The 22,438-nt window shown below is 47.0% G+C and overlaps 1 protein-coding gene across 1 annotated transcript in view; it reads left to right on the top strand.

Moving 5' to 3' along the window:
• LOC133345077 (ATP-dependent translocase ABCB1-like) overlaps positions 1–19,680 on the top strand; it is a 36,311-nt gene extending 16,631 nt beyond the window's left edge. Inside the window, exons 11-28 of the mRNA XM_061555530.1 lie at positions 566–676; positions 794–919; positions 1,654–1,857; positions 2,681–2,851; positions 3,427–3,588; positions 6,498–6,659; positions 7,208–7,354; positions 7,897–8,001; positions 8,629–8,706; positions 10,507–10,590; positions 12,147–12,350; positions 13,047–13,147; positions 13,589–13,729; positions 14,486–14,642; positions 15,174–15,371; positions 16,942–17,148; positions 17,768–17,914; positions 18,267–19,680. Of these exons, the coding sequence (XP_061411514.1) occupies positions 566–676; positions 794–919; positions 1,654–1,857; positions 2,681–2,851; positions 3,427–3,588; positions 6,498–6,659; positions 7,208–7,354; positions 7,897–8,001; positions 8,629–8,706; positions 10,507–10,590; positions 12,147–12,350; positions 13,047–13,147; positions 13,589–13,729; positions 14,486–14,642; positions 15,174–15,371; positions 16,942–17,148; positions 17,768–17,914; positions 18,267–18,467 (2,706 nt within the window). The 3' untranslated portion in view covers positions 18,468–19,680. The remainder of the gene's footprint in view (positions 1–565; positions 677–793; positions 920–1,653; positions 1,858–2,680; positions 2,852–3,426; positions 3,589–6,497; positions 6,660–7,207; positions 7,355–7,896; positions 8,002–8,628; positions 8,707–10,506; positions 10,591–12,146; positions 12,351–13,046; positions 13,148–13,588; positions 13,730–14,485; positions 14,643–15,173; positions 15,372–16,941; positions 17,149–17,767; positions 17,915–18,266) is intronic.
• Positions 19,681–22,438: the final 2,758 nt, after the last annotated feature.

Here is a 22,438-nt window from a genome sequence, read left to right as displayed (position 1 = left end):
GCCTAGATACTCTAGACACTCTACTCTGGCTACGCTCGCCCTCACAAGGTCGTAGAGCCGGGAGTTCCAGAGTCCCACCACTGGCTCTCACAGCATCCCAGGGTCTTCAGATGGCTGGTCGTGGGTCTTGGGTCTTAAGTTACAACTGGGCCCCGATCGTCCAGGGAGCTCTCCTTTTATGCCTGGTCCGACGAGGGGTGGGGCCGTGTGCGCCACCAGACATCCCACAGAGCACACACAGCCCCCCCCCCGTTGGCGGCGCCAAAAAGGCTTAAGCGCCTGGGAACCCAACGCCTGGCGCCCAAAGGCTTAAAAGCGTCTGGACCCCCTGGGAACCCAGTGCCTGGCGCCCAGAGGCTTACGCGTCTGGAACCACCTGGGAACCCAGAGCCTACAGCAGCCCCTCCCTTCTCATGTCACTACAAGTGCGTAACAGGCAAGGCTCCCAGGGTCATTTATTAGCCCATAGATTTGGACTTGAAATGATCGAGAGGAGTGTCACCGCATCACTGCTGTATTCACATAATCAACGTTTATTTTTCATTTTTTTAAAATCCTTTTACAGCAACCACAGATCGACAGTTTTTCCGAAGAGGGTTACAAGCCCGACAAAATCACCGGCAATGTGGAGTTTCAAGACGTGCACTTCAACTATCCGTCAAGAGCGGACGTACCGGTGAGATGAAACAAGACGCGGCGCACATACAGCCCGCCCACCGCCCCCCCCCCACTCCCCCCCACACATGTCTGCAATGTCAAAAAATTTCTCCTCAACTCTGTCGCATTCTGCCAGGTGCTGAAGGGGGTCAACCTGCAAGTGAAGAGCGGCCAGACAGTTGCGCTGGTGGGCAGCAGCGGCTGCGGCAAGAGCACGACCATCCAGCTGCTGCAGCGGTTTTACGACCCGCAGCAGGGCACGGTGAGAATGGCTGTGCCCCAGTTGGCCTCCCTGTAACACAGGCCAAGTGTGCGACAAGAGATTTTCACTTGAAGGCCGTCGCTGCCAGCTGTTCCGTCCACAAACATGCTGTACTTTTGCACGCGACTCCACGGCTTATTGTCGCCATGTCACAAAGGAAATTGTTAATTTTTACCAAGAATCATGAAAGTCTTGTACCTTATTTATCGCTGGCAATCACCTATTGAAATTTTCACATTGAGGCTACAAAGGAAGTTACTTCTATGCTTAACTTTGGATTTTTTTTACTTCTCGTACTACAATGTTCATGTTGGGGTATATTTCACTTGATAATCGCACGCCTCTTTGATGCTCATTAGGAAGTTACTGACGTGGGAAATATACTTTATCACATTCACTTATTTTATTTTATTTAGCACGTGCATTTTTCCATGCCAGGCAGTAGCTTCATCATTTGCAGAATGCATTGGCCTCAGTACCGCCACCAGCCACCAAGCTTAGTTAGCGGACACAGTTTACAACAATGTGTCTGTCTCATACCACAACTGCAGATCGGGTTGTCACTTAAGCCCCCGCCTGTACAGGCTTGTGCATGTTCACCACAGTGCAATGTTTTAAATTGCACCATATAGATGCGTCACATTTGAACATTCACATGATGGAAGGTCGCAGCAGTGTTGGTGGAATATGCCCAGCCTGGGAATCTGCTTGACCTGACACCCCGGTCTTCACAGATCATGGTAGACGGGAGGGACGTGCGCACCCTGAACCTGCGCTCCTTGCGTCAGCTGATCGGTGTCGTGAGCCAGGAGCCTGTGCTCTTCGCCACAACCATCGCCGAGAACATCCGCTTCGGTCACGAGAAAGTCACAATGGAGGACATCGAGAGGGCGGCTCGGAACGCCAACGCGTACGACTTCATCAGCCAAATGCCCGAGGTGTGTTGGTCCCTGCGGTGGGTATTCTGATTTCCTTTGGTTGTAGAGTTGAACAGAAAATTGTATTTGTTGTTCAGGTTGTTAAGCGAATCAGTAGATGGCGTCAGGAGTAGCCTGGTGAATATCTGAAATGCTGATGATGAATTATATAGGAGGGCAGTGGCGTACTATGTGGTCCATGGTTTGAGGTAGAAACTCACATGGAAATTCATAGACTTACATGGAGGTCCGTAAGCTCGTGTAGAGATCCATGGGTGAAGTATCAAGTGGGCAGTGATGCTACTGTGTGGTTCTTGTTGTGAGATATAGACTCACGTGGAGGTTTAGAGACTCACATATAAACTCACAGGTGAATGAACAAAGTGGTAGTCCATCGATTGAGATGAGCGATCACAAGTCAGACTCTGGGCTATTCTTGTTTGCCAGTGATTTTAGCATGATCTTACCATCACCTTAACCATGTTAATTTAACAATGCACTGACATAATTACATTAACAACACAAGTTTCAAACAAGAGTTAGAAGTTGGCAGAGTGTATATTAAAATGGCATTTGTATAAAATAGAAAAAATATAAACACCTCACCATCATCACTACCTTAGATCCCAAAAAATACACAAACATTTCGGGCATTAGCCCTTATTCAGAGAAGGGAGAAAATGTTCCCTGACTTACACTGTTGTCGGGACAGCATTTAACAATATTGTACCATGAAAACATCGGCAATGGACTCCCTTGCGTTTTAGTACTATAAAACGAAATGTGCATGATTTCAAATTGTATCCATGAAGCAGCTGTGAATACGCTATGTGTCTCTCTGTAGAGATTCAACACGCTGGTCGGGGACCGCGGAGCGCAGCTCAGCGGTGGGCAGAAGCAGCGTATCGCCATCGCGCGTGCCCTCATCCGAAATCCCAAACTTCTGCTCCTCGACGAGGCCACATCGGCCCTGGACGGGGAGAGCGAGGCCATTGTGCAGGAGGCCTTGGACAAGGTATGGCTCCACTGGTTGCCCTCGCTTCCCTGGCTGCCTTGGCTGCCTTGGCTGCCCTGACTGCCCTGGCTATCCGATGGCTGTCCTGGCTACCCTGGCTGCCTTAGCTCCCCTGACTTCACTGGCTGCCACTAGCTTCTCCAAATTGGCCTTGCACTGAGAGTTCTGTACACTGCCGTGATCACTGACTCCCGACAAATGAAGGCATAAAGTGGAGAGCACATATGAGTGTGTGCACACATTATCTCCCGTGATGAATCCTCAGCTGGCTTGGGTGGTTGCATGCATGTGTGGGCTGCAGAGGCAGCCACTTCATGTTTGAAATTAGATTATTCTTAGCTACTCTAGAACATGGGTAGCAAATCTATTAATGTAACGATTTAAGTGGCTCCATTGTGAAATGTATTGCAATTTTGTATAGAATTTCAGGAATAGGTGGGTATTAACATTGCTCTTAATGATTTGAATGTGAAAACCAACAACTCGCAGCACGGAGGGACATTGGGCATGACAGTTTGGGTCTGAAAGTTGGTCAACCTCACACTGTGACGTCCTCCACCCCCTCATGACCCCAGGCAAGAGAAGGCCGAACAACGATCGTGATTGCCCATCGCCTCTCCACCATCCGCAATGCCGACATCATCGCAGGCTTCGATGGAGGTGTCATCGTTGAGCTGGGCACTCACGATGAGCTGATGAAGCGCAATGGAGTCTACCACACGCTGGTCTCCATGCAGGTGGACTCAGCGCCCACGGCCACGACTTGCTCATCAGCAGCACTCACACTACTCATCAATAGCACTCACACTACTCATCAGCAGCACACACACTACTCATCAAACAGCACTCACACTACTCATCAGCAGCACACACACTACTCATCAACAGCACGCACACTACTCATCAGCAGCACGCACACTACTCATCAACAGCACGCACACTACTCATCAACAGCACACACACTACTCATCAACAGTACACACTACTCATCAGCAGCACACACACTACTCATCAACAGCACACACACTACTCATCAGCAGCACACACACTACTCATCAACAGCACACACACTACTCATCAACAGCACACACACTACTCATCAGCAGCACACACACTACTCATCAACAGCACACACACTACTCATCAACAGCACACACACTACTCATCAGCAGCACACACACTACTCATCAGCAGCACACACACTACTCATCAGCAGCACACACACTACTCATCAACAGCACGCACACTACTCATCAGCAGCACACACACTACTCATCAACAGCACACACACTACTCATCAGCAGCACACACACTACTCATCAGCAGCACACACACTACTCATCAGCAGCACACACACTACACATCAGCAGCACTCACACTACTCATCAGCAGCACTCACACTACTTATGAACAGCACACACACTACTCATCAACAGCACACACACTACTCATCAACAGCACACACACTACTCATCAGCAGCACACACACTACTCATCAGCAGCACTCACACTACTCATCAGCAGCACTCACACTACACATCAGCAGCACACACACTACTCATCAACAGCACACACACTACACATCAGCAGCACACACACTACTCATCAACAGCACACACACTACTCATCAGCAGCACTCACACTACTCATCAGCAGCACTCACACTACTCATCAACAGCACACACACTACTCATCAACAGCACTCACACACTACTCATCAACAGCACACACACTACTCATCAGCAGCACTCACACTACACATCAGCAGCACACACACTACTCATCAGCAGCACTCACACTACTCATCAGCAGCACTCACACACTACTCATCAACAGCACTCACACACTACTCATCAACAGCACACACACTACTCATCAACAGCACACACACTACTCATCAACAGCACGCACACTACTCATCAGCAGCACTCACACTACTTATGAACAGCACACACACTACTCATCAACAGCACACACACTACTCATCAACAGCACACACACTACTCATCAGCAGCACTCACACTACACATCAGCAGCACACACACTACTCATCAGCAGCACTCACACTACTCATCAGCAGCACTCACACACTACTCATCAACAGCACTCACACACTACTCATCAACAGCACACACACTACTCATCAACAGCACACACACTACTCATCAACAGCACGCACACTACTCATCAGCAGCACTCACACTACTTATGAACAGCACACACACTACTCATCAACAGCACACACACTACTCATCAACAGCACACACACTACTCATCAGCAGCACACACACACTACTCATCAACAGCACACACACTACTCATCAGCAGCACACACACTACTCATCAACAGCACACACACTACTCATCAACAGCACTCACACTACTCATCAACAGCACACACACTACTCATCAACAGCACTCACACTACTCATCAACAGCACACACACTACTCATCAACAGCACTCAAACTACTCATCAGCAGCACTCACACTACTCATCAGCAGCACTCACACTACTTATGAACAGCACACACACTACTCATCAACAGCACACACACTACTCATCAGCAGCACACACACTACTCATCAGCAGCACACACACTACTCATCAGCAGCACACACACTACTCATCAGCAGCACACACACTACTCATCAGCAGCACTCACACTACTCATCAGCAGCACTCACACACTACTCATCAACAGCACACACACTACTCATCAACAGCACTCACACTACTCATCAACAGCACTCACACTACTCATCAGCAGCACTCACACTACTCATCAGCAGCACTCACACTACTCATCAACAGCACACACACTACTCATCAGCAGCACACACACTACTCATCAACAGCACGCACACTACTCATCAGCAGCACTCACACTACTCATCAACAGCACGCACACTACTCATCAGCAGCACTCACACTACTTATGAACAGCATGCACGCGATAACACATTCCTGCGGAGGGAGCTGGTAGGAACGTTGGGTTGCTCGGTCAATGGCCAGGATCAACGGCGGCGTGGTGTATTCCGCAAATATGCCCGACTGTGAGGGCGGGCACAAGCCGGCGTGAGTAGGTGAAACGTTGAGTTTTATAAGGGCACCACGGGGTGACCAGCCCCTCCTCACCCAGCCCCACCCTCCCCACCCAGCCCCACCCTCCCCACCCAGCCCCTCTCCACCCAGCCCCACCCAGCCCCACCCCCCACCCTCCCCACCCAGCCCCTCCCCACCCTCCCCACCCAGTCAGCCCCTCCCCACCCAGCCCCTCCCCACCCTCCCCACCCAGCCCCTCCCTCCCCACCCAGCCCCTCCCTGCACGACTGACGGATGGACATAATCATCTCTTGTGGGCTGGTGTAACCAAGAGTTTCCTACCAGTAAAAGTTCAACATACACAAATAAATGTCAGCGTTGCGAGATTCACAACCTGCTGTACCATGAAGCAGCCAGTAGATGGTAGCATAGAACTTCATAAACATCCTAAAGGAGAGCGCTCCTGGGAGTTTTCGAGGCTCTACAAGACAATCATAATGCCCCGTATTTACTCAGGGCAAAACATATATAATTTTCGTTTACGATTGCTTTCGTTTGGTTAATGCATGCCTGAAACATTCCTGTGTATGTTATGCCACAGACGTTCCACCATGAGGATGACAAGGGGATTGAAGACACTAAGGCCAAACGCCTAGACTCGCCTACTGGTGACAAGGCCTTTTTCCGCAGCTTGTCCCAGCAGTCACATGCAAAAGAGTCAGACTTAGCCAAAGAAGATGGGGAAGACAACAAAGAGACAGAGGTGATATATATAATACATGCTTATACTTCTGCCAGTGTATAATATAACAATAAAAATCATACACAATGATAATAGTTCACAACCCATTTTCAATACACTGCTGGATGAATGTCACCCCATGAAGTGGCAGTTAAGGCAGGGTTGGTTGGCTATACTTGCTTGGCCATACCACACTTGTTAGTGCAGGTTGGTGAAGGGGGACATGCAGCAGGACCCCTTTAGATATTGCTCGCCACAAATGTCAGCCATGGCCAGGGATTTCGCTCAGGTCGCTCAGATCTTTCTGCATTAGTGGAGCGATTTTCTCGTTCCACGCCTCTAATTAGGACGGTTGGCTGTGTGCGGTAAGAAAAATTCAACATACAGTACATACAAAAAATGTGTTCCACGATAGTCCAATTGTCTATTTTGTAATATATGGTGCTGCTTTTCTGAAAACTTCTTCAACAAGTGCAGTGCAGATCTGACCTCACACGAGGTATTTCAAAAATGCTACAGCAGTTGAGTCCATCTTATTGACAATTCCCACGTCCTGCCTTTGGTGACAGGAAGTAAAGATCCCGAAGGTGTCCTTCTGGAAGGTGTTAGCGCTGAACAAGAAGGAGTGGCCGTACATTACCCTAGGCACCTTGTGTGCCGGAGTCAACGGCGCGTTGCAGCCCGCCTTTGCCGTCATCTTCTCTCGCATCATCGGGGTATGAGGTCACCTTTCCCTTAAATTTGTGCTGATTTGTTTTCTGACCTTGAGGTGGACAATTCACACGTGGTCTGAAATAGCTGGTTACATATAAAAACAAAAAAAGCATGACAACTCGTCACCATACTTAAATGAGCATGGGGTACAGTCAGTAATGGCATTTTTCAAACATCCCAATGCAGGAACCCTTCCTGAAAGAGTTTTGAGACTCATTACAGCTTTCCTGGATAAACAATGGCCATTCATATTATTATATAAGAGTAGGTATAACCAGTGTAAATTATAGTTTTTGAGTGCCTCTAACAAGCACTGATTATGTTGACTTGGAAATGTAAATTATTCAATGAGCCATCGAATCCAAGGATCGCTAGGCATATTTTATAGACTACCTATGGGAGATTGAGGGCTGTTGGCAGCTACGGTTGTGAATGTGTGCAGACTACTTTGATAAATAGAGGTTACTTGTGTGTATATTTCTACATGTCAATCCACACATTGTGGTGTGGTTTGTGTGTGGGATCCAATGCTGGCTTTGTGCAGGTGTTTGCAGAGACAGACCTCGTGAAACGAACGGAACAGAGCAACCTCTACTCTTTGCTCTTCCTTGTCCTTGGGATCGTCTCCTTTGTTACATTTTTCCTTCAGGTATTGCCACAAACACACACAAAAACACATTAACACATGCACAAAACAAAGTTAAATATGCCCTGTGTAGCCTATATGGATTGTTGAAGCAAGTGCTATTAGCACTTACAACTATTAAGGCCGACACAGCGAACAAGATTGCCTTGTGGCCAGCACCACAACTGGCCCCCTTTGTTTCCCCAGTGCTATATTCACACCAGCTACTCATTTAAGACTGACTTGGTCTCGGGGAGGCCATGAACCGGTTCAGTTTCACTCACCACTGATATTAGCTGTGACCGGTAATCAAGCACAGGTCACCAAGTTCGTAGCACGATGTGCTAATGATTTATGCCATCACTCCCCAGACATATACATGCACACACACGTGTTTAGAATTATAGGTGGCTAAGAAAATAAGATTACTGATTCTTAGAGTCATGTAACATATTTAGTAAAAGCCATAATATTTCACTTTGTCAAGCAGAAATCAATTGACACATCAAATACAATGCAGCGGTCTGCAGTTGCATTTTAAATATTTTTACATTTGTTAAATATATTTATGGTGTGATGCCAGTTGTGGTGATATATTTCTTTCTCTCCGGTGTGTCATATTTGTGTGTTGCTGATGGCCTCTGGCTGCAGGGCTTCTTGTTTGGTCGTTCTGGTGAACTGCTCACAATGAAGTTGAGATCAATGGGCCTTAGGGCCATGCTCAGACAGGTAATGGCTGCACACCATTAAAATACATCTCCATCATGATTAGCATCGCTCAATCCTCTGCTCAATGAAGGTATTTTAAAGTACAAAGGCCCCTTATGCAGTTGTTGAAACAAAAAGGTGACACAATTGTAAATGTGTTTGCTTTTCTCCCATATAAACCTCACCAGCCTCACATGTGGTACTTCATGGCCTTAAACACTGCTGTGGGATTTTCGCAGCATGGTATCCATAACATTATTGGGGAGGAGATACTCTGATTTTAGTAAAGTAGTATCTGCTCCCTCGACAATGTCTAAATCACCCAAAATGCACCAATTTCATCAGATCTCAGAAGCTAAGCAAGCTTGAGCCAAGATAATGCTTGGATGGGTGACCACCATGCATGCATACGAGGTTGGCATAGGTTGACGTGGGGCTACGGTGGTGGGCAGTGTAACCAAATACTGTAGGTTTTATGCTCGCATTTTAATACCGGTGAGCTTTCACTGACCCACACTGACCAGCGTCATGAAGTATCGTCCCATAACTGCCACAATCTACACGGTGTTGATAGGCTCTCAATCCAGCAGTGGATTGTCAAAAAATACTGTGAATTATCTCCCTCAGCTGTGTAAATGACATTTATTTGTACACATCCAAGCGAGGTCAAATGTATTTATAAGTGTTCTGTCAAAAATTACCTCCTGATTTGATGCTAAAAATGTTTGCTTGCTGGACAAAATGTCTTTTACTCTCAACCCTTTCCATTACATTTACATTTTGATAATGCCTTGCTTGAATACAGAACAAAAAAAAGAACACCATCCATTTCTTTTTATCAGCACTACATTTTGTACTTGCCATAGCAAAAGTGTTTTTTGCAAATAAAAAAATACAAGCATATCCAATGAAGACGTGGCCACATGTTAAACACAGAAGGCTCATAAGGTTTCCCTGAATAAAGTGGGTCAGCACTATTCCTAAAATCTTCTGTGTGGTGGGGACTTGCTCATTAACATTTGTATGTCCATGTCCAGTTTGGTGAGATATCCACCAGGCCTTAGGAGTTGCCTGACAATACTGCTGGCGAATGATCGCAGTGAGCAGTGGCATTACTACGTGGTCCATGGTTTGAGATACAGACTAGCATAGATGTGTAGACTCACATAGACACCTATAGACTCGTGCAGAGACACAGACTCGCATAGAGTTCCATAGGTAAATGTTTGAAATGGGCAGTGGTGTTAATTTGTGGTATCTTGTGTAATATATTTTGAGTTTAGCTTTTGCCAAGCTATTTTACAAGGGACATCCATTGTGCATGAGCAGAGCAACAACATAATATACCCTAAAAACATCAATATTGCAGAGAACGAGTACAGGGTCCTTAAGGAATATTTCACAACTAACATAAAATGTATTAACGGTCATAAACGAACCACACATGAAGCAAAACAAAATTGAAAATGCATTAAAATATTTCAGCTCACATCTAAACTCATCGACTCACAGTAAGACGCATAGACTCACATAGAGACCCAGAGGTGAATTACCGAAGTGGGCAGTGGCATTACTGTATGGTCCGTGGTTTGAGATCGGTGACTGGTTGCATTTGGGGTCAACTCTGCAACCTTTATGTGGTCACCCCTGGTACGCGTCACTCGTAGGTGCTTTCGTGCAACTCATCAATACAACGGCTGTCATTGATAGGCCACCGCAGGTTGGCTCATCAAATGCCCGCCGTGAGCAATCAGTTTCAACTCTGATTCATGATTAGCTTAATGCTTTGCCTCGCGTGCACTTACTTTCACGTGTGTGCAGGATATGATGTGGTTCGATGACCCCAAGAATAGCACGGGCGCGCTGACCACACGCCTTGCCACTGACGCCTCCCAAGTCCAAGGGGTACGCAGCTGCCGCAAGAGCGCAGAGCACTTCCCTTGCAAGCAGGGCACCCTGCACACCACGTCCAGTTCACGGTTCAAGAACGGCAGGCCACCCTGGTTATTACTGGAGCTGTGTAAACCATAAAAATACGCTGGCATCTGCTTCACAGTGGACTTTGAGGAACCCCTCATGTTATTCGAAACAATTACGCCATTGTGTGCCAGCATCATAGTCTGAATTGTCAAATTAGAAAAATTATCTGCAAATGACTCAATTGGGATTACACATATCACCCATTACTCCCAACTGGGAGACTAATACCTATTTTCAGGCCAGGTGTTCAGTCTCCATGTGTCCACAGGGACAACTGCCGCTGGGGTTGCCTATTGAAATGTTTGAGAGGAGATGTGATGCAAGTCGTTTATCGTGAGTTTCAAGCATTCTGGGACGCCCCGTTTTAACGGGTGCTATATCAAAAACAAATTATTATTACTACCTCCTACTATGGCTGTGGCTGCTAGTCACATGCAAATTACTCTGGACTGCCATTAAAGCGAAAATTATTTTACAAGACATTGTTCCTTGTCAACAGATTGCATTGTTATTTACAGCCTCTATAAAGCACTTTGAGGGAGCAGAGAGGTCAAATTTAGTGCTCAGAGATGGCTGTTGAAAATAGAAGTAATGTAATGTTCATGATACTGGAGGGGTCGGGGAATAATCACCATTTGCATTTTCTGCTGGTTTTTAGTCTAGAATTGTATCAGCTACTTAAGGGACATTGCACTTGCAGTTGCTTTTTCATGCAATCAACCTCTGCAACTCGAAGATTGACTTTAGGTTTTACAGTATAAAGGCATGCAGATAATGCAAAGAGTTTCATTCCAGGATTGGTTAAGCAATTTGGAGGTTTGGAACATGACAGGGAAGCATTACAGATATAATTAGGAAAAGGAAATTGGAATAGATGGAGGGCAATTTTTGGGGACAGCCTTTGAGTTTGTAAAGCCTAACTTTCAGGGGCTTTTTTTTTGCTGTCAACTGTGCAACTCTAGCTGTCCTGCCATTGGTCTTGGTTATATATTTATGCTAAACAAATGACTGTAAGTCCTAATTGTGTTAATTTAGCAAGGCTACACACCATAAATGAAAATTGTTTAATGTTGAGCATCCCGCAATTTCTACATGACCACTCAGATGTGTGTCTTTGTGGACGAGTGGTAGGGGGCGGTAGTGTAGCTGTTAGCGCGCTGCTCTACATACCCGGTGACCCGACTTCAATTCCCTCTCACGGGAAACACCAATGACGATTATCTAAATCGGTCCTGGGCCTCTGCTAGGTCGACTCAGCCTCAAATCAGTACCTGGTGCGTTGTGTAAATATCTCCACTCGGGAGGCAAAGGCGGCCGGGTATGGTGCTGGCCACCCATCCCCTTGTGGCCTTCATAGGTGCTCGCTAACAGCACTTGTCCCGATAGTCTTTTAAGGCTATATGGGGGATCTTTGTCTTTGTTTAGTGTGGATGAGCGGTGACAAAACGGCATAGTGACTGTTGATAACTGTTGTGTGTTAGGCGACTGGTGCCAGACTCGCGACCATTGCCCAGAACATAGCCAACATGGGCACGGCCATCGTGATCTCCTTCGTGTACGGCTGGGAACTCACACTTCTCATCCTGGCCATCGTGCCGTTCGTTGGGGCGGCTGGCTTCCTGGAGATGCAGGCCCTTACCGGCCAGGCCAACCGTGACAAGAAGCTGCTGGAGGAAGCTGGCAAGGTGGGCACTTGTGCAAAGCGGTGACGTGGCCAAGCGGTTGCGCGTTTGCAACTAACTAGTTGCACAGGTTCGCTCCTCGAGCCCCATGGCCACCCTGATTAATACTGATGTTCTTTTTTTTAATGCCTGCTGTATGCTTCTCTGTGGGTGTGAAAGATCCCATGTTGTTAATCTAAAAATAGTAAACTCTGTCTGTTGGTGTCACGGCCCATATTTGCCAAATAAAACAAATACTTTCAGGTTACTTAATTGGTTCGTTCATGTCACAATGTCGGACTCCTGCTCCCATTGGAGGATAAAATGATGTGTCATACCTGACACACAAGGAATCAGTAAGTCGATAATAGTCAATACTGAGACAAAATAACATAAATATAATTTTCATCAACACACAGATGCTGCTCAAATGTGTGTCAATAAGCAGCCAGTCATCTCAATAAGCGAGACAATCTCAATCGTGTCTGTACAAAAGCAACAACCTAATATAAACTGGCCCTTGCCATGGGAATGTAGAATTTCCACGACTGCCTTTAGCCCACTGTGTGCACTCCTCAATGATCATGTGGGACGTGAAGGCACTTCTATTTTTTACTTTTGGTTACGATGAGTGATTGTGGCAGTGCAATAGTGAGCCTTTATTTTTACTCTACGTACAGTGGAGACTGACGAGCCTGTGGACGTGTTCTGTGCCTTCAGATAGCGACCGAGGCTGTGGAGAACATCAGGACGGTCGCCTCCTTGACGCGGGAGTGCACGCTGGAGAAGATATACCAGGATAGCCTGGAAGGGCCTGCCAAGTAAGGCTTCTAATTTACATCTTACTGATGCCTTTAATTCAGCAACTCGTCACTCCATCTCAGGCCCCTTTAACAGGATGCTTTCGCTTGGAATGTTTAGCCAAATGCTGCAAGTCATATAAGCATGTAGGTGATTTAGAGTAAAGTCATACTTAGCAGGGGATAGCATTCTAAATTCTGCAGCCTACTTTCTGTATTTCCATCTACAGGACACCTTGCAGCTCAGCAGGTTTGTGTCTTACACAGATGCTAATCTCTGTGTGCGATTCATCAACAACTCTGCCTCAAACTGGAGGCTAAACTCAAGAACGTTCTATATAGAATTCACCAAACATCCAAAGCTAAATCCTTCAGAAAAATTAATAAGGACGTAGGCTTTACTGGAATAATAAACAACGAATTCTCTAACTCATATCCAATACTCTGTATTGTCTTTCACAGGACAGCGAAGAAGAAGTCGCAGTTCTACGGATTGACATACGGCTTCTCGCAGGGAGTTGTGTACCTCGCCCAAGCTGCCGCCTTCCGCTTTGGGGCCTTCCTCGTCACGGCGGGCCGCATGGAGTTTGAAAATGTTTTCTTGTAAGCGCTCAGCTGTGTTTATATGAAAAAATATATATATTTGCACTTTAAACTTATTCTATGGAATATTGAATTTGACTGTTCACAATCAATCTATCACTTTCACTTAGTGCCATGTGTGATGTGCCAGCCCATTGAGACAATACTTTCATTTGCAAATAGATCATTAAAAAGTCAGTGTTCCCTTGCTGAAATTATGTCCAATGGGAGTCCAAACCAAGTGCTGAAAATTACACATTCCTGTCGTCAGGGCCAGTGCCCGCGAAAGAAAATTACCCATTGGCGTTCTACAAAATGATATTAATGTAATAAACTTTGGAAGGGTATGGGCTGGGTTGACTTCACACCAAGATTTTGACTTAACTTTCCAATCGTGCCACAGCACTGCCTGGCTCGAGAGACATTATAACTGGTCTATATACAGTAAGAGTCAAACCATTCCAAATGATTTCCTGCCCAAATGAGTATTAAGGCAGTGCTCATCTCCCCTTTACAGTGCTGAGCCAGTAGTGGCAGTTCCACATTTCAGTGGTGGTAGTGTGTCTATCCACAGGCCAACCGCTGTTGACTTCCCCACAATGTGGTACTCATTTTATCGACGTCAGGGGGCTGATAGGCTGACTTAACCACCAACCAGGATTTGAACTCACAACCTTCTAATTGCAAGCTGCTCGCTCTGCTGCTGAGCCACTTGGTGTGGATTATTTAAGGAAGTGGGCATTTTGACCTTTGAAATGTTGTGTGGGCACCCTGCAGGGTATTTTCGGCGATCGTGTTTGGAGCCATGGCTGTTGGGCAGACGAGCTCCTTTGCCCCTGATTACGCCAAGGCCAAGACATCGGCCAACCACCTCTTTCACCTATTCCAGCTGATTCCTGTGATCGACAGCTACAGCGATGAGGGGGAAAAGCTGGTACGTGCGTTCGACTACGATCCCCTACGAGGCTGTTAATGAAGTTACCATGACCCCACTGTGGTCACAGATTGGGAAAGCTTTGCCACCACCACTATCATCATTAATACTGCCTTATGAAATAAAAACAAACAGCGGACTCACTGTTTATGAGTGGCCCTTTCGTGCTCTGAAGGGATATTGCCCATGGTGTCAGCCTCCTGCATGATTCGTGTTTACGTTACAAGGCACCATTCGAGGATCACTTTTAAATTCAAGAATATATGGCTGCAGGAGTTATGAAAAATGAAATACAACATATACAGATCAAAAGTAATACGTTTTTTATGCATAATTCAATGCGTGCATTGTGAGTGTAAGAATTGATTTCAATTGATATATTGATGCATCGTTTCGTGTCTAGTGTTAATAGTAAAAAAGGGTTTTGTTGATCCGTGCTGCGGTTTTAAAACTTGATTTTTGTTTAAATTATTGTATTTCACAACTTCCACAATTCCCCATCTCGTGCGACGCTCTCCTCTGGCACTGTAGGAGGACTGTGAAGGAAACGTTGAGTTCCAGAGTGTGGGCTTCAACTACCCGATGCGGCCTAACGTGGAGGTGCTCAAGGGCTTGTCCGTGAAGGTTGAAAAGGGCCAAACGCTGGCGCTTGTGGGCAGCAGCGGCTGCGGCAAGAGCACAAGTGTGCAGCTGCTGGAGAGGTTCTACGACACGCTGAGTGGGAACGTGGTAAGTGCGCTATAGCCCAGTCCTCAATGTGCGCAACAATGTCAGCAAATACGATTCCTGCATTTGTGCTTGGATTCGCGCACTGAGTTTGGCCGGGTGAGACGGTGTTTTCATTATCATCATCATGATCCATGTGTAATGAGTGACTTCTGTGACACGTCGTGTAGAGGGTTCCTCTTCTTTATTCTTATATGGGCACAACACAGGCCAACCTTATCTTCTCACTCTGAGTACAACACTTCGATTTTACCATTTTTACTGGCTACACACACACAGCCGATCACTCGGCGTGGTTCCAACGTCCACACTCGGCTACGCCGCTGGCTGGCGGCTTGCCGAGGAGGGTGATGGAAGCCCGCAGGAGATCTTACACGTGGCCGGACGACGGAGAGAGTTGACGGCGAGCAGCGACTCAGTGTGGACCCAACACTCCACACACGAACTCCGAGCCCTCGTCCACCCCTGCTTATATCTCCCCAGGCGCGGCTAGGCTCCGCCTCTGGCCACGCCCTATCGTGGAACCTTCGAGCAGGTTCCCGGAGCATCTCGGCCAACCCTGCCCATTACCTTCGCCCCAGATACCTCTCCCTTTCAGATTGGATGTTGTTTTAGCGGTGTCTGTACTCATGCTTCCCTTTTATAGCCAGCAGGTGTCATCATGTCATTACACATGGGTAGATAGCCCGTAGTTGTCCACTGGACATTTCGTCATTTGTTTACACTTTCCTCTGTCTTGTGCAAATATACTCCAGTCGTGCACATCTTTCTCGCACTAATTTATGTCTTCAAGCCAATCTCTATTAAGTCTTCCTCTCTTTCCGGTTCCTTTCATTTTTCCGAACAACACACTTTAAATTTCCCTGTTGTTGTCCATCCTACATATGTGTCCAAATAGTGCCAATTTCCTTCTCATCACTGCCTGCATCAGGTATTTTTCTACGTACAACTGTTTTCTTACTTCTATGTGATGGTGTATACCTGCATTATAGCAGGTAGAGTAGGGAGCATAGGTGGTGCATCTGCCGGTTATCTCAAGTCATGGGTCTGTCCCATAACCTCCTGCCAGCGAACCTTCGACACTTCACATGGCCTTAAACTGCACCTAGCCTGGCACAACGCCGAGGTGACATCACCACCACTTTGTGGCGAATGGTGGTGGCTGTTATTGTTATGGCAACTTAGAGGTGAGTTTGGTTCGTGTACAGATGGGGCTATTGTGCACAAAACATCCGACTGCAGGACTGTGGGAATAGCCCTATTGTCCCTGTGGGAGGAGAGTAGAGTAAGAACGTTTCTTACAGGCTGTATGTGTGTCGCTTAATTCGTATCATATAATACATAGGATTTTTTTTTTCAAGGCACTCAAGTTTGTGCCCACATTCCAAATTAAAAATGAATTAATTCGTGACACGTCTGAAAACCATACCAAAAAGGTTGAATAGGATTGACAAGCAATGATACACGGTCATGCAAAATAAAGGCAAGAGACTGAGGAACACGTGAAGGAGGTAACTGAATGATCTGAGTGGGACCCAGTAACGAAAGCATGTCATTCTGCTGTGCCACGTAGCTTATCGACGGCAAAGACGTGCGCTCGCTGCACATCCAGTGGCTTCGGGCGCAGATGGGCATCGTATCGCAAGAGCCAGTGCTCTTTGACTGCAGCATGGCCGAGAACATCGCGTATGGAGACAACTCGCGCATCGTGACACAGGATGAGATCGTGGCTGCCGCCCGCGCCGCCAACATCCACACCTTCATTGACAGCCTCCCCGAGGTGAGACCACCCTCCACAAACACCCTCGAAGTTGGAATCCTCGTGATGGGCATATCAAGGGATGAACAGTCACAGTAATTTCACCATACGATTAAGAAATAAGCGCATGTGAATCATGAGAGCAAGCGTCTGGGCCAGTTGGCTGAGACTATATTACTTTGGTAATTTTCCTTGTAAGTAAAGTTGAAACTGTCAATTTTAATCTTGATTCGAAGCTCCTGCTTCAGCAGTTTCCCTGCTGTGATTGTTTCACCTGATGACAGTCGCTTGTGTTGCGATCAAAACGTCGTGATCTATTATTTTCTACCCACGTGACTTTACTGAAAGAACCAAAGAGTATGTAAATTTTTATTCAGTAATGTAGGAGGCAGGGTTGGTAAATGATACAAAAATGGCATTTGGGAAATTCACCTACAAAGCAAGGTGGGACCTGTAGGAGGCATTCCAAAAAGTCAGATGTTGACCTATCCAGCAAATATTGAGTGTTTTTTAAGTCATATGCACAGGTCTTTTTTCTAGACACTGCTTGTCCTATCACATCTCAAACGCAACTGATGAAAATGAGTATGGGAATGCAGTAAAGATTATTGACTCAATATCGTGCATTGGCCCTGTGCAGAAGTACAACACAAAGGTCGGAGACAAGGGGACACAGCTGTCGGGTGGTCAGAAGCAGAGAATAGCGATTGCGAGGGCTCTCGTCCGGCAGCCCAAGATCCTCCTGCTGGATGAAGCAACATCAGCCCTTGACACGGAGAGCGAGAAGGTGAAGATTTAACTAATTATTCCTTTTGCTTTCCCTCTTCGTTTGTGCACTTGCTTGATTGTATAATGCTGCACTTTCCCAAAGTGCATAATAAATATAAACTCTATCTCATGGTAAATCATGAGCTTCGCAGGAAATCTACATTTTATCATGCTGCTTTTTTAATGGCATTTCCTGATTTTTGTTTTCAGTCACTTTTAAATTACGGACACCCCCACCACCCTGCTACCGCTGTGCACTGTAATTGTAAAACATTGTGAATGCAGGGAGTACACTACGACGCAACGCGTATGTGCTATTTTATGACCACGGCATCGCGTGAATGTGCCCTTGTGCATTTGTTGCTCGGCAGATTGTGCAGGAAGCACTTGACCGGGCACGGGAGGGCCGCACGTGCATCGTCATTGCGCACCGCCTCTCAACGGTGCAAACCGCCGACAAGATCGCTGTCATTCAGAACGGACAAGTCATCGAGCAGGGCACGCACCAGCAGTTGCTCGCCAAGAAGGGCGCTTACCACTTACTCGTCAACGCACAAGTCTCTCAAATATGAGAGATGCGCCCGCAACAAATTCACTCCGTTTGTCCCTCACCAAGGGGATGGCTGACTTTGGGGATGTTACCGTCCCAGGCAATAGCAAAGAATTTTGGCCATTAGTACAACTAGTGCTGGAGCTCCTGCAGCAGTGTCTGGTGAGCGTTTGGTGTTCACTGGTGCCTTAATTTAATTGTCTTGTGTTTGGGCAGCTGTCATTGCAGAGATTGCATTGTTTCCTCTAGACCTATGCTGTGCCTAGCCAGCAGAGGGAGACCTCATGAAAAATTTACGTGAAAATTTCAGCCTTCCCGAGTGATTATTTTATGCGATTCAAGGTCACGGTTCTATTCGAGAATATATTATTTTTTTAAGACTAACTGTAGCAGCCCCTATTAGCTGCAGGCCCTGAATGGGGACTCGCTGTGACATGTGATTTGAAGCCTTGCTACAACATGATGCCAGGGAATGTGTTCTCTGTAATTCAAATATTTACAAAGCATGGCTCAAGAGGTCAGATACTAAGCCGGCACTGCTGAGAGACTGGGTTTTATCCAGGTTTCAGTCACTCGTGATTAAACCGGCTTCTCAAGTGCAGTGAGTTGATGTTCTCAGCCGTTACCAATAACTGCAGAATAAAACCATCAAGTAAGGTCTGGTATGACACTGAATTTGCAAATTTTTGCACGGAGAATGAAAATATCCGTTTGACTATCATGCGAAAACAGTAATGTCGTAACGTGGGTGGGAATGAGCGCCACCTAGTGTCGGTAAGTGGTCACTTGCAGGGATCTCAAAAGTAGTTCTGCGATTTCTCTCACTCGGAGGGTTGCACTGCTCTAAATGGATTCTTCATTTTGTGACATGATTCCGATAGGACAATTTAGAAGAAAATTTTGAAAAAAGACAAAAATGTAAGCATTCACAAAGCTCCGATTAGCACTGTTGGCTACGTACAGTGCGAAAGAAGTTAAAATATATGGATACAACGCTTGTGTACATCTAAGGTGATCACACATTGGTCACTGGATTATTTCACAAGATAATTTTTTCTAGAAGCTGCTGAATAAATGCACACAATTTGATATGCGGTAATTTGTTTCGAGTAATTCGATAATATAATTTGTACAACTTCTGGATGTACATGTTTCCTTTTATATTTCCTATTTCAAATACTTTATTTGAATGCAATATTTTCATATCACATAATAAAGCAATGGCATTGGTGTAAGTTTTTTCTGTTATCGTGAATGTAATTGTGAGTTTCAATTCATTTTATTATGCTTGTTTATCCAGGAAAGCCTCGGTCTCAAGAATATTGTTCATTAGGGTCCTGCCAAGTTCTCACAGGAAGGGGCAATGCTGCCCTGTGTTATCCCATTTGAGTAATTTCCAGGCAATTTTTTTCTGCATTGGGGACGTGTGGCCAATAGCAGTTACATTGTATGTTTCTACAGTATAGCCAAAGTATGACAATAATATGAGCTGCTCTATAACTGCCCATTTCATTCTGGCCGTCACCTCCAAGCCAATGGGTGTTTTTCTATTGTGAAGGTGTTCGAGGCTGTATAGGTGTTTGCGGTTGTGCTTTACAGCAAAAACAACCCCTACCTCCTCGTGGTGCCGGACAGGCAACGATGTCGTGTGCAGTGCTGTGGGGGGAGGGCCAATTCGGATTGGCCTTTCTCCTCATGGCGTTTGTGACCACCACAGCGGCCAAATGGGGGCTCTGGACGGGTGCGATGGGCTGGTAACCTCTCCACCGTCAATTAATTACCACTAAATACGACGGAAAAGTTCAATAAGCTTGTGCCGGAGGCCCCGGGGGGACAGGCGTCGATGATGTCTCCTGGCCAAACCCCATTTGGCGGAGCCAGGAGATTGAATCCTTACCCTCGGAGCTCCTCCAAAAACAACAAAAAACCACTACGTGTGGTCACGTAGAATGCTCGAACGCTTAGTGTGGAGGAGAGGCTGCCACTTCTCTGTTGGGAGCTGGACTGGTACCGCCTGGATCTCTGTGGTATTCAGGAGGTCCGGTGGACCGGCTCTGGCTCCTGCCACCATGAGGGGTGGACAGTCCTCTTCTCGGGGCAGGAGACTGCCAAACAACAGGGAGTGGCTCTTCTGAACAAAAGAATGAAGGGGGCGTGGGAGCGTGGCAGGTGTGGGAAGCTGAGGTGTGGACTCGAGTCATGTGACTTGGACTCGAGTCAGACTCGAGTCATGAATTTGATGACTTCAGACTCGACTTGGACTTGCATAACAATGACTTTGTCCCACCTCTGAGGTGTGGACTCGAGTCATGTGACTTGGACTCGAGTCAGACTTGAGTCATGAATTTGATGACTTCAGACTCGACTTGGACTTGCATAACAATGACTTTGTCCCACCTCTGGTGGGAAGCTGTAAGCCCCAGGCTACTTTGGGCTCGCCTTCCCATCAACCAGAGGCGAGGAGTAGTGGTCGTGGTTACTTATGCCCCCACTGAAGACGATAATCTGTAGATGGATGCAGGCAAGGCCGATGAGTCAAATGCCTTCTATGACCTGTCACAGGTGCTAGCTAAAGTGGCCCCTCGGGATAGAGTCATCTTGTTGGGTGACTTCAATGCCCGAGTTGGTCTTGATGCTGGCACCTGGTCTGGAGTGATTGTAAGGCATGGGCCAGATCAGCTCAATAGTTAATGGCAGGAGGCTGCTAGACTTTTGTGTAGCCCATGGGCTTGTAATTACCAACACGCTGTTTCGGCATCGGCGCATCCACACAACAGCATGGATGCATGCCAGGTCCAAGTAAGAACATCTGCTGGACTACATAGTGAAGGAACAGAGGATGCGGGCCCATGTTCTTGACACCAGGACCTACCGTGGAGCTGATCTGCCCACTGACCATCGACTTGTCATCTGTAAGATGCGCCTGCCATTCTTCCACTCCAGTGGTGGGTGTACACCCAAGACCCCATTCAAACCCTTAGTGCCATGGTCTCAGCTAGCTGATGAAAGTTGCAAGCGAGAATTGAATTATCGCTTGCGGCTGGGGTTCACATCGTCCCCTACTCCTGATGTCGAGGGGAAATGGGCGAGGTTTAGGACTGTGGCTCATGCAGCTGCAATGTCTGCTTTGGGTACTCGGTCCAGACCTCCCCAGAGACCCTGGCTGACAGAGGAGGTATTCAAGCTGGCTGAGAAAAAGCGACAGGCCCACTCTCATCGGTTACAGCATCCCACGTCGGAGAATGAGGCTTACTGCAGCCTTCGCTCGGAGGTTCGGAGAGCCGTGAGGTGCTGCAAGGATGGGTGGTGGTCGCAGGACTTGCTGAGGAGATGGAGTCTGCCTCAATGGCCCGCGATCACAAATCGCTCTTTAATTCTATAAAAAAGTAACCTGCAGAACCACACCTATTACCATCAGGGGAAAGAACGGTGATTCAATCTCCGACCCCCCGGAACAGGTTTGCAGATTTGCTGAGCATTTCTGTGAGGTCCTGGGGGAGGGGACATCCCTCAGCCTGGATAACGACGTGGGACAAAGTGGGGATGACCCTGTCGAGGCTGCGGTGCCTCAAATATTGGAAGAAGTCACCTCCTGTGAGTGGCTGGCTGAGGTACCATCTGTTGAGGGAGTACTGAACGCGATCGAGAGTCTTGAGACCAGAAAAGGCGCAGGGCAGAGATGATTTCCCAAGTGAAATGCTGAGGGAGGGTGGCGTTTGTGCACAGACTGCCCTAAATGACATCATAACAACAGTCTGGACCACTGGACGGGTTTCGCAGGATTGGTAGGATGCCCTGGTGATCTCCCTCTTTAAGAAGGGGCACCGCACAGACTGTAACAATTACAGGGGCATCTCACTCCTCAGTGTGCCGGGAAAGGTCCTGGCAAAGATTATTCAACATTGCCTTGCTAGGCACACTGAGGAGAGGCTTGTGGAGCCCCAATGTGGTTTCAGGAAAGGGCGGTCCTGCACAGATGCCATATTTTCTGTT

The sequence above is a fragment of the Lethenteron reissneri genome, chromosome 21 (assembly GCF_015708825.2).
Source record: "Lethenteron reissneri isolate LAM-NWPU_2019-01 chromosome 21, ASM1570882v1, whole genome shotgun sequence".
Taxonomy (NCBI): Eukaryota; Metazoa; Chordata; class Hyperoartia; order Petromyzontiformes; family Petromyzontidae; genus Lethenteron; species Lethenteron reissneri.
Note: the sequence above shows the minus strand (reverse complement) of the source record. Positions and strands in the feature narration are given on the sequence as shown.